The following is a 13,492-nucleotide window of genomic DNA, read 5'->3' on the forward strand; positions in this document are numbered from 1 at the left end:
AATGATCAAATTAACTAATATAGTAGTACATTTTCAATCACATTACTGGATAATCACCAAGTTAAGAGCCCCCTCCAGTTTCTCCAAATCTATTGAAGGACACTACCTGTTTTACCTCAGCCCCAGAATGACCCAGAGCCAATTAACTGACCTATGATTGTAGGCCATGAAAAGCAGGGAACAAAAGTACCCATTGCCAAGACATAAAATACCTCCTGCATGAGAAGGGGAAAGCAGAGATCCTGTGCTTGAGATTGTTGTAGGACAGAAAGCTAGGGGCCTCTCCCCCACCCCGACCCCAGTTATCCCACTTTGACTCCAAATAGGGAAATATTCAGGTACTCATGTTACATTGCAGTTCCTGTGGGTTAAATTTAAAATCAGCCCCAAGAAAGTTGTTTTATTTATACATATTTTGATAGCATTGTAAAGGAGACACTGAATCTCCTCATACAGAGAGGAATAAATGAGGCTTTCTGGACTCTCCTGGTGGAATGCTTTACATGCGATTTCATGATCATTGAGTATTAAATCACATGGCTCTTCAACAATAAAACATTGTGTTGTTTTCAGAGAATCTTCATCAAAAAGCTCTTATCCCATTTCATTTTCTCATATAACATGCAAGCATTTATAATTACAACGAATTCATTTTTTGAGACTCTATTTCATCTCTTATGAATTTCAAAAAACCTCCATTAATTAGGAGAGGTTTTTCCAGCAAAAGAATATCACAGTGACCACTCTCCCCTGCACAGGTTCAGAAAGTGGGTTATCGTCTAAAAGGTGTGAGTCAGAAAATGGCTCCTGCTTAAGGCATCACACAATGTTCATTTCTTCCCTGTAGCTTTTATTCCTTTTCATGCAAACAAGCAGAAGTGAGCTTAAGAAACACTTCGCCTCATGCATCATCTATGACATTGCCAAATCAATTCATATGAAAAAAACGGGAGAAAGACTATGCACAGTCTCCTCACATAGCCTCATGTGGATTTATATGTCAATATAGAAACAATCAGTAAAGGCCATTAAAGACCTATTTTTGCCAGTTTAGGATGACTCTGACATTCCACCACTGTACACAGCAGCCTTCTTTTAGGTCTCCTGACAAATGAACAAGCGCTCCCAGTGAAGAGAAGGCAAACTGTGCCCTGTGGTGAGCAGAAATCAAGTTAGAATTGTAGAAGCCATGAGAAGAAAGACCAATGCACCACCAAATGCCATTTACAGATGGTTTGTACCATACCCATTGCCCAAGTTAGAAAAGTGGAAGTTTTTTGAAACCACACAAGATCTTGATGAAGCTCCCTTGTAATTCTAGTGTCTGGCTGATGAGGCAAGGTTGAAAGCTGTCTGGAAAATCAATGGAGCCCATTGGATAGTAAGCCAATGAAAGTGAAGGGACAGGAAGCTTCATGGTAGCACAGTGACCATCATTTTTTTCCGAGGTGCAATTTTAAGATTTTGGAGAAGAGCCATTTGTCAAGAGGAAATCTTTCAATTCTGAAAGAGGAACAAAAATAATCTAATAGTTTCTAACTTGTTAAATAGTGTTCTCTATTTTATGTGCACATAAGATTACATATATGCGTGTGTGTGTGTGTGTGTAGTTGTGCCATGAGTGCCCTGGTCAAGACAGTGAGACCAAACTAATGGAAAACATTGCAGATGAAAAACCATACAGAATAGCAAAATAGAAAGACAAGGAGAAGGCCACAAATATGCCTGGAAAAAGACCCAAAGTACTGAGAACGCTAAACAAAAGACATTTCAATCTTCAGAATGGGCTACAGCTGTCATTAAGAATGAGCATTAAAGAGATGATGTGTACCTTTAAATATGGATCCCCAGTCTATAGCCACAATCCTCTCTTTCTTCATTTTATTTTAAGCTAAATCTTGAGTTTTAGGCTTTATTTCCAATCCAACCACTCTCACCTCTATGCAATCCTGTACTATCTGTCAGTTGGCCCCAACCCCTCCAAAACAAAATTCCTTTTACCTGTTTCTAAGGGATTTTGTCCACCTTTGTTGATAAAGTTATTTGAGCATAATGAATTACAAGTGCTGGCAACAAACGTAGCGCTAAGAATTAAACAGCAAAAGCAAGCCAAAAAATCAGCGAGTTTAGTTAATTAAAAATCAAGATACTGGATAGGATTCAGTTGACTTGCGTTCTTCTCTTGCATCTGCCACTAATTAGCTGCATGTACTTAGATAAGTCATTGTCTTGATGTGCATCTATTTTCTCACCTGCAGAAAATAACTGCCTTTTCAACTAAAATCATATAAGGACTCGCTGTGCTGTATGCCTTCCTCACTTCTTTCTCTATGCCCCACTATTTTTCTATGTCAAGAAACTCTGCGACTGTAAATCAGAGTTGCATTTCTAGAAGTTTCCAAATCCTCTTGGTTCCTCTTCTCCCACAGATTCCTTTACCACAGAATCATACTCAGCTTTTCTCTGGATTTTTAAAAAACTGCTTTCCTAAAATCTAGTCATGGAGTTGATTGTTGCATTTAGAACAGTCAAGTGTCTGAGTAGTAAGTGGAATAGTAAGTGACAACAGAGAAGTTTTAAAGAAGGGAGATGTAATGGTACTTGGGATATTGGCAACATTCTGGTGCACCTTCTCCAAACCCACCCCACCTGCTTCCCCATCTTCTCCCACAAAGCTCAATGGGACAGGACAGGAGGTGTGGGAGGAGGTAGGGAAGGTAAACTTTCTAACTCCTACCTCAGTTCCTACCTGGGGCTTTAACTAGGTGCTGAGGAAGACAACAAAATGATGGCTGGAAGAATCCAAATGGCCTTCTAAGAGTTAACATGCTTTTCTTGGCACCTAACGCACTAGCAAGCAACACCTATGCCATATCATTTTGAAACCACCAAACATTTTAGTGGTGTTTGGCTTTTTAGTTTTTTGAAGATTCCCCATGGTCAAGCTGAAAAGACAATGAACTTTCAGATATTCATATTTAAGAAATTGACAGTTGAATCTGCTGTGCTGAATTGCTGCTCTAGCTGGCAGAGGTTAAAACAAGACACAATGTTTTAAGTTCTTGTGACATTTACAAGAATTGTAAAGCTGGCTTTTGCCGGAAAATGTATGCTTAATCTAAGCAATTTTGATACATTGGAAAATGTTCCTGCATATCCACTTTACAAAATTAAACAGCATATTGAAAAGAGATTTTGGCTCTGTCTCTGAAAACAACTAATTGTACTACTTTCAAACTAAAGAGAACCTACAGGGTCATCTATTTAACTTTGAACACTAATTTTAACAACGGCTTTTCCCTTTACAGAAATAGGCAAAGCCAAATGCTTACTAACTTTTAATGCTTGCAGTTTTCTTTCAACAGGTAGTTTGCCTTGAGTAACAAAAATGCACTCAGTAATCAAGTAAAATATCCCTAAAGGATTAGCATCCATTTATATTCTATAACAGGGAAGATAGTGAACATGCTGAATTCTAATACTGACTACGACAAGAAAAGTGTGGAACAGAAATTTGACAGGAGGCTAGGTTGGCTTACTCCTCAGGACTAGTTGAAGGGAGGTGGTCCTCAAAGTAGAGTGGCAAGAAGCAACAAAATGGGAAAGCATACCGAGTCCAGGATATCATGAAATGGAGGAAACCAAAGGACCCAAAGCGTAATTGAAGTCTGTACAAAACCAACAAAAGCAAAGAGCAAAATTCACCTCCTCAGGAAGGCCTTCTCTGATCACTCTCCAACTGTCTGATCATTCTCTGTCCAATGTTTTTGATTTCTTCATGGCACTTACCACTCTCTATGATAATCTTGTTCATTTACTTGTATACTTGTTTGTTTTCAATTTCCCTCCAACACACACACACACACACACACACACACACACACACACACACACTTTAAGAAACACAAGAGCAGGGACTTTGTCTGTTGTATTGTCCCCCATGTCTAGAAGAGTGCCTGGATCATAGTAAGTGCTCAATAGATATGTATTGAATGAATAAATCTAAGAAAGGAAAGAGAAGTTATATTATGATTGATGAAAACCATGAGAATAAAGGCATTCGAGACTCTAAATTCAACGATGTTTCTATCATTCTTACCTCCAGTGAGAATAAGAGAATGTCTCTAACTCATGCAAGGCAAAAAAAATAAAAGCACTGGTCAATATGCACATCATTATAATGAGAGGTTTTGTGCCATGAGAGATCTGAAGGAGAAGCTAGCATAGTGGAACAGAGGATGGCTGCCATCTACATAGCTCTGACGGGAGCTCTGGGCATCCAAGTAGATCTCTTGGTTTACTGATGCAATGAGGGATCCTTTGGACCTGAGAGTGACCATAAGGAGGACTTTGAAACTGACAGCTGGGACCAAGAACACCTGGAATTGAGACTTACAGACAAAGGCCATGCCAAATTTCTGAAGGGGAGAATGGTGTGCAACCATGAAGGCAAGGAACTCACAAGCAGATAATTCCCACTTGGAGGACAAAATGGTCTTCAAATATGCCATATGGTAGTAGTTCAAACAGGAGTGACTGTACTGCATTTTGAGAAGGTAGAAAATAGGACCATTCTTGTCCTCTGTGCTAAAGATATCAGCTCTAAGCCTACAGTTTCTGTAGAAATAACTCATTTACAACTAATTCTCCTGACAATAGTATACACATTAACCAAGACTTGTCTATTCCTTTACTCTAATTAAGTTTTAGGGTTAGACATAATCATTCTTACCCTGTCCTGAAACACTGGCAAGCCAACTTGAAATGTAAAACCCCAAAGCAATTCAATATTTACTAAATTTAAAGGAAGTAATCAATTTCTAATTCAGATTTATGTACATTCCTTCCCCACTTTAGCACTGTCTTATTTCCCTTAAGTTCCTCTTTGGTCATTAAGATTGTCAGCAAGATTATGGCCATTGAACAATTTGTGACATGTTGCAGATATTTCTAAACTAAATTAAATTGTCAATGTACCTGCATATAACAAAAGAAAAATGTATTAGACACTTAAGGACAGAGCCTCTATATGTTCTATATTCACAGCTGTGTTGCTCCACAGAGAGCTTGGCATGTTCTGTAAATATTTGCAGAATGAATGAAAGAAAAAAAATCTATCTACCACTGATAGAATTACTTGCATACATTAAAAAATCTCAGGCACACCTGACCCAGCATATGTGTATGTGTCTATGCACACATTTGCTCTCACAAAATTCCCACCTGTTCATCATTCAAGCTGAGTATATCATCTTTCCCCTTGGCATGTGCATTTCTTAAACAAAACACTGAAACAAGATTAACCATAATAAGTGTCCAAAGAAAGATGATTTTGGCCAAGCATGGTGGCTCACGCCGGTAATCCCAGCACTTTGGGAGGCCAAGGTGGGTGGACCACCTGAGGTCAGGAGTCCAAGACCAGCCTGACCAACATAGTGAAACTCTGTCTCTACTAAAAATACAAAATTAGCCAGGTGTGGTGGCACATGCCTGTAATCCCAGCTACCTGGGAGGCTGAGGCAGGAGAATTGCTTGAATCCAGGAGGCGGAGGTTGCAGTGAACTGAGATCACGCCATTGAACTCCAGTCTGGGTAACAAGAGCGGAAAAAACCCCGCCTCAAAAAAAAAAAAAAAAAAAAAAAAAAAAAGAAAAAGAAAAGAAAGATGATTTTAATTAACATTTCTTCCAAACATGCCAATCTTCCAGCACCTAAAAACTGAACTCAATTTTCATCTTGGAAAGCTGTTCCCTTATCCCTAGAAAATATAAACCTTTTAAAGTTCCAACTGCCAATTGACATCTCCAGTGCATAATAACAGAAATTCACAGTTTATCTGTTATGCCTCCCCTGGAAAGCTCAGTTTGAAGCACTTTACTAACTTAGACCACTTTTACTTCTGCTCAGACTGATGCTCCACACTTGTGCCTTATTTTCAATCCTTAATACCTCTGAAGCTAGATTCCTCCATCTGCATTCCTGAGAAGGATGACAAAAGCCAGACTACGCTTTCAGTCTCCTAGGACATCCTGCCCTGGAGATTCTCAGCAGGCAACTGGAAATTGGAGTTAGCCTGGAGCTCCGGAATGAATTAAGGGTTGGAGAGGTCAATTTGGGAATCATTAGTGTAGAGGTTAAAGGTGAAGCTATGTGAGGAGATGAAATTACCCAGGGAGAAAATATAGCAACAGAAGAGAAGCAGATCAATGACAGGACCTTGGGAATTGCTCTACTTAAAGGGGCAGGGGGGAGGGAGAAGATGTGGGCATGCGTGTGTGTGTACATATGGAAAAGAGATCCCAACAAAGGAAGCCTAATGAATGTAGAGAAGACATCAAGATAGATTATGAACCCTTTCAAGCAAGAGAATATGTGCAAAAGTGCTAGAATCTCCAAAGAGGTCAAGAAGACTGAGGCCTGGGAAGAGGTCATTGAATTGTGAAACATGGTGGTCACAGGTAACCTTTGAGAAAGCAGTCTTTCTGATGCAAATCTTATGAACTTGTGTGCCCAAATATGCATGTGTACAGGTGTATGTGTAAGTACCCCAAATCACCGTAAGATTAAATATACTATTGAGTGAGGCTGCCACTGGGTATGCCAAACAATAATGGTAATAACCACCATTATCAACTGTTGACTATGTGCCAGGAACAGTGCTAAGCACTTGATATGCAAGATCTAATTTTAATCCTCAAAGCAAGCCTATATAGTGGCTACATTTCACATGTGAGAAAACTACCTGAAGCCAACAGAGATGAACTAAATTACCCAAGGTCACACAGTTGGAAAGTAGCAGTGCCAGGATTGGACCTGAGGTCAGTTTGACTCTAAATGCCCAGACTGTCAGTCATTGATGTAATGTTTCCACTATGGCAATATTAATTAGGTAATCTATGCATGAAGGAAAGAGAGCTGATATTGGTTGAGTGTCTCATTGCCAGGTGCTCTGCATAGAACATCTGCTTTCACACATATACCATCAACATTATGGCTATGTTTAGGTAAGCCTTATGAGGGCATATTTTTAAAATTCTGATTCAGTTGTTTTGAAAATAAGTTGAAGCAATATGATTCCGAAACAACCAGTTATCATTCAAACTTACTATAATAGTTCTCAACGTTTGAAAGGTACAAAAAAAAAGTGTGGCATCATTGATTTGGTGGTTGTTATCAAGATTCAAATTACTGACAATCATACTCATCTGAAAAAGGAGGGAGTGGGAGTGTGACAGGATGATCTTAAAGCTTCCCTCCAGCCTGGACTTTCTATGATTCTTGTATGCAGGTCTAATGCCAATAATTTTAAAGATATGCAATATGTAGTAGAATGTAAATGCAGCAGCAGAACTGATTGGCATGTCGGCATCCTTTTATTCATTAAATTTATAGAAGTCTATTGTTAAAATATTATAAAAATAAGTCTGGCTGTTCAAGGCATTGATTGCTAACTGCAACAGAAACCTGGAAACTCCATTACAAGATGATACACTGAAAATCCAACCAAATAATTTGCTTACAGTCAACTGCAGACCCTATGATACAACTGGCTATAGGAAAAAGAGAGAGAGATTGACAGGCACTCTGGCTATTAATGTTTTTGCTGTCCTTAGAAAAACAAATGAGGTTCTGGTCTGAAGCAATTAGTATCGCTGTTAATTGTGCATGTGTGTAGCAATAATACTAGGCATTTGGGATGGCTTCCACTGATTGTTCCCTTCTTTCTCTGGATTACAAAAATCTATTCAGACAACTAAAAAATAGCAAGTACTTAGGCAAATTGTTAATTATGAGGCAGAGATCATCATAATCTTGTACATTTATGAAACTGCATATACGATGGGGATTACTAAAAATATTGCTTGTTTTATTATTTTACTAGCGGTTGAAAAATATGCTAGCCTTGCAAATAGTTTTCATACATCATTCAGCTCACCAAAATTCAAAAAGGGCCCCATTGATATTTACCAAAACCGTTTCTTTCCTATCTCACCACCTGCACTCCTCTTTTTTTCTCTCATTAAGGCCAGGTATTAGTTGCTCTGACAATAATTTCTGGTCCAACTAATCAACACCATAATAAAAATAAGTGTGTCAGGATTTGCTTTGTTATACAGCAAAACTGTTTTAAAGAGATGGTGCTATCATCTAGTAATTTTAAAGCAAAAAGAAAACAAAATTCTCAAGACTTCCCCATAAAAGCTATTATAGGGATAGTAGTCCCTTTGTTATTGACCATTGTCTTAATGGTCATCCACTCCACTTTATTTTACAGGCGAGGAAATTAAGGCTCAGAGTGGAGCTAGTGCTTGATAAAAGTCACCTCATTAGTAACAGAACTTGGTACTTTGCCTCCATGACACACCCAATTGATGATATTTCAATGTTCTCCCATACTAATACTGTGTGATTAGGTGTCTATGTGTGTCTGTACTATTTAGCTCAATAAATTATAATCTGACTACAAAATTAAACACTAAATTTACTATTCTCAGCTGTCAAGTAAATCCATTGAGGCCCTAATGGGAGTATGGAAGCCCAGCTACAAAAAGCTAAACTAGGCATCCCCAAAATGGCTCAAGTAGTCTATTTTAATGGGAGTCTGTCCTTGTGGAAAAATGCCAGAGCTACAGTCTTTGCTCTTGCTGACCTATCTGGCCAGGGACCACAGGGTGGATTGTAGGTGGGTATTAAGAAAAAGCAGAGGCACTAGTAAATATTTCTGGAGCCAATAAGCCTACAAAAAGCTAAAGACAGTATTGGTGAGCATCATGACCTTAGAAAACAATGTGCCAAGCGACTAGAGCACACATTTCCAAAATGGTTTATGGTTCCTGCTAGCCTCTCCGGCTCTGGTGGCAATATGATGGTATGGCTCTTAGCAACAGTTGTTGCCTGCAGGGGCATCATCCGGGAGCATTCTCAGCGTCCCTCTTCCCCACAGAGAGGAACTTTCTTGTATTTGATTAGATTTGCTCTCCTGCAGGGTTCATGTCATAAAGGCCCCTGGCCTATGGGATTACTTGTAAATATGCAAGTCTACATATTTACATACGTTAAAAGCCCTGATATTTTCAAATAATTGATTTCCCTTCAAGGAAATGCTGACCTACTTGTTCTCTAAATCACAGTCCAGCCTAGGGACAGGTAGATGTGCCCGAAGCACTGTAAAGAACACTTTGCCAATGGTTGGGGTCTTCTTAACAACACACTGTACTATGTCATCCTATTTCAGCAAAAAGAGGAAAAAGAGCTAATGACCTACTGCACACCTGTCTGGGGTGGTCACCCTGAACGTTCATCCCACTTCTGCACTAAGTTGGCCTTCAGAACTGAGACTCCAAGGGTAGTTTCAGCTGTTTTAAACGAAAAAAAAAAAAAGAGCCCTGGAAAGAATTTGTCCAAGCCAAAAACTTAACTATTTGTTGTACTGAAATTAAACTGACAGGCAATTGCAGAGTCTCTTTATTCTAGCTTACTTGGTTCAGTCAAACTAAAAATACATCGTTACTTACCTTGCTGCATCTAGAATCTGAAAAATCCTCCACCTGTTAAAGGAACAGTAAAACCAGTCGCTAGCAAGAGCTTGGTAGGAGAGGAGTTAAAATAATAAAAGTTTTCCATTTTGCTTTAATAGCATATTTCTCCAGCTTCCCAAACCTCAGGGAAACAGCTCATAGATGGCTTCTCCACTTTGCTCCCCACTGGCTCCTCTCAAGTAATGGGGAGATTCCCAGTCAGAAGGCTAAAAGGGGCAAGGCTGCACTGAGAGCCAGATCCCTGGAGTGCTGTGGGCTGGGAATGATGGATCTACCACTCGCTCATGCTAATTCCATTCTCCTTCACAGAGAGCAATGGGAATCTAGGTAAAAAAACAAAAGCCAATAAAGCAAAACCCAAACCAAACCCAACCCTGTGGCATCACCGAAATGGAAATGCCTGATTGAAAGGTCCTAGGAGGAATTGGCAAGGATTTTTCATATTATCAGGAATATATGAAACACAAATAACAAAAGGAAAATAAAAGAACAATTAGACTTTACTCATGCTCTTTAAAAAGATGAAAATTCAAAGCACACGTAAAGTGATATATAAATCATCTCTCTAGTCCCTTCCACTCAAACACAAGACATCCATCAAAGTAAACAGTGTTTCTCCATTCAAAAAACATGCTTAGCTGTTTTTATAATGTATGTCTTAAGGATCACAAAACACTCATTCCACTGGCTGAATTTCTGATATTATTAGCAGGCAGAGACTGTGAAGTTATACACAGGTCAGTTGCTAATTTGAGGGTTCAAATGGGCTCAGTTAGCTTTTTTAATTATTATTATGCCAGAACAAGGAATTTTACAATGTAGCAACACTTCTTTTATGCCCGAAGTGGGCTATATAGCCTGTGCATTTTCTTGGGAGAAATGTTTCTTTACAGCAAATACGTTCTGCAGGCCTTAAAAGTGAGTTAAGAGAGCCTTTTTTAATAGCATGGCTAGCAGCAGAGCCTTTGAATCATCATTTGAGAAGCAATACATGGCTCTTTTATTATCAGTCTCTGGTGTGGTTAAGCCCCCTTTCCTTGTTTCTGAGCTGTTAAGACTGCTGGGGAAGCGAATGTCATGAGAAACAAAAGCGATATACTTGGTGAGGCCTAACATCAAATCTGTTAGACAAGGCACTCCTATTAGTGGACTTACCATCCAGAGCCCAATGTGCTCGTCTTCTACTCCAGCCATAAGAAATAAGTAATCCACAATGTACTGACCTATCCCATGATTTAGAGTCCCTACACGGTGAAGAGAGGCTATGATCCCTTCCACAGCACTTGGCCTTGTGAACAAAAATAACACAACTTTGGATGAAAAGACAAAACACACACACACACACAGACACACACACAAGAATATATTTTTAAAAGGAAAACATAAAGCCATATATTGATTCCTAGGATCAGAAAATTCCGAAGTGAAGCAAGCAGCAGTTTCCAAAGCCATAATTTTCATTTCACTGTACTGATAGAAATTCTCAAATAATGTTAAGTGTATAAATAATTGATTTATGTGGGAACGGGATCAAATTTAACTTTAAGCAAGGAACTATTATTGTCTCTTGAGATTTATTTTTTATTTCTAGGTCAACTTCTTGACTGCCTAATAAAATTTGCCCAGTGATTGCACTGAGAAGACTTTTGGAAGCTCATTGCCTTACCTGGGAGCCCAGGTGGGTAGAGGTGGAGTATTGACAGTCCGTGAAGACGTTACAGGTGCATCAATCAAAAGGGTGGCCAGTCATCGGAAGTGTGCCAAAGTTCATAGGGAAAAGGTAAAACAAAAGAGACATACTAATTAGAAGAAAATGAATTAATTTTAAGAACCCATTTTATGCATATACACACACACTCACTCTCTTTGGGAAGGTTCTTAAATGAAATCCTTTAAAAATGCCCTTTAATCATGATGTTTTATTAAAAATATTTATTATCGATTATGTGCCAGCCATTGTTAGAGATACTGAGGATACAGTAGTGAATAAAACAGACAAATATCCCTGACTACATCTTGTGGAATATTTTTAGGCCATCTGCTTGGAAAAGGGTTCTACAGAAATGTACTCTATGTTATCACTTCTAGGAAAGAGTTTCTCCCTGTTTCATTTATGCCTTTGTTTATGTATGGAGAACATACTCGATGGCATCAGATTAAACATTTGCATTAGAAAGAATTCACTTTCGGATTGGAGGGGATATTATAAATTCATAATTTCTCCTTGTGGAAAGCCCTCCCAACAGGCTATAAATCAGGTTTCTTTTCAGTTGGGCCATTTGCTACCCAGAGAATGCCACGTGCTTGCACCTTGAAATACTGTAAAAACAGGAAGCCTCTAAGTGGCAGTTTCATAATACTGTAGTCCCACATCCCAACAAAGTGTTTCTCATTTATTGCTGTCATGTTCTGTAGCAGCTGGCCTGGCTGACACTCTAAGATGGGATTCATCAGCCCTCAGCAAGCCATATCCTGGAAAAGCAGCAGCACTGGATGGACAAAAGGAGCTGTGGTTATCATGCCCATTACCCAGACACTGGCTGGAGAAAAAGCCATAGGAATAACCTTCCTCTGAGCCAGGTTCCAGAAGATATGGCTAAATGTCACTCAAATGGTACTTAGGCAACTGCCTAAGCATCCCATCAGCAGGGAAGGCAAAAGATGAAAATGAAGGAAACACATATATAGCACTGGAGTAATGGGAATAGCGGGAGACTTGGGAATCCAAAAACTCCAGATGTGGATTCATCCTAATCAGGAACCTCAGACCATGACACTTATGCTTGGCATTTACATTCTCAGGATGGGTGCTTAGGGCTTCAGAAATGAAAGTGAAACGATTCACTTTTGTATGAAGGATCCAAATTAACACCTGGAAAAACCAGGATGAGGTAAAAATCCAAGAGCCCTTGACTGAGAATCAGGATCCCTGGTTTTTAATCCAGGTTTTACCAATGACTCATTTGATCTTGGGCAAATTCTCTTCTCCACTCTCCCAGGGGGCTGTATGACATGAAGGAGCTTGACAAGATGGTTTCTAAAATTCCCCCAGTTCCTATATTCTTTCATTATCTAATAGCTTTCCCTTGAATTTGGGTGCCACGTTACTTAGAAGTATACAAATCCCTAGTCTTTTCCTCAGTACAACATGTTATTAGTAGTTCATACAGCCCAGAGCACAGCCTTCAAAGAGTTTATGAGTAAATGAGAGTATGTCCAAAATAATAATGGCCAAATTTAAATGCAGCTGAACATCATTCTGTCCAGAGAAACAGCTTTGTTAATTTGAAACATAGAGTAGCAGATTCTTTATGATGGAAAAATTATACAAGGAAACTTAATTGAGAAAAACAAGAAAAATCGAATTGATGAACAACTGACCCTCTTGCACCGCCACCACCCTCCACATTTCTCTTTCTGCTCATGCAGATTCTTCATCTGCCGGGAGCCTGGGATATTGGTGATGGCTGTTCATTAGCAGAGACCTCCACAGCCACACACTTCCATATAACGGCTAGAGAGAAGAAGTTGTTAAGAAACCCACACCAACAATGTTTGGGTCAGATTGCAAATCTGCAGCAGATAGTACACTCTATTAGAAATAACTGCCTACCGCTGTTCCAGAGCTGCCAAGCAAATGGCCCATTCAACCTCTCTGGTTTCTGACACTGAACCGGCATGCTCACCCTCCCTTTAACTGCCACACCAAGAGCTGACATGTTTTAGAATTTCCACGTTCTCCCAGTAGGATGCCCTTCCACCATCATTCTGGTCTCACCTACTCTATGGCTGCCCAGAAACCCACCACTTCCTTTTGTATTTCAAGCCACCTTCCTCTTTTGATCTCTGAAGGCCAAATACGGTATATCCTAGTGAAAAATGCCTTATGTTAATACATGCTAAATTTTATTTCCCTAAATGGAAAGGGATGTGGTGCCCCCAAAGTCCCAGGC

The 13,492-nt window shown here is 39.4% G+C and overlaps 1 protein-coding gene across 3 annotated transcripts in view; it reads right to left on the bottom strand.

The window, feature by feature from the left end:
- HS6ST2 (heparan sulfate 6-O-sulfotransferase 2) overlaps positions 1 to 13,492 on the bottom strand; it is a 349,965-nt gene that overhangs the window by 72,667 nt on the left and 263,806 nt on the right. The window contains exon 3 of one of the 3 annotated variants that reach the window (XM_050777606.1): positions 9,516 to 9,548. The exons of the other annotated variants lie outside the window; for them this stretch is intronic. Coding sequence (XP_050633563.1) covers positions 9,516 to 9,548 — 33 coding nt within the window. The remainder of the gene's footprint in view (positions 1 to 9,515; positions 9,549 to 13,492) is intronic. 3 annotated transcript variants of the gene reach the window in all.

This window comes from Macaca thibetana, chromosome X (assembly GCF_024542745.1).
Source record: "Macaca thibetana thibetana isolate TM-01 chromosome X, ASM2454274v1, whole genome shotgun sequence".
Classification (NCBI taxonomy): domain Eukaryota; kingdom Metazoa; phylum Chordata; class Mammalia; order Primates; family Cercopithecidae; genus Macaca; species Macaca thibetana.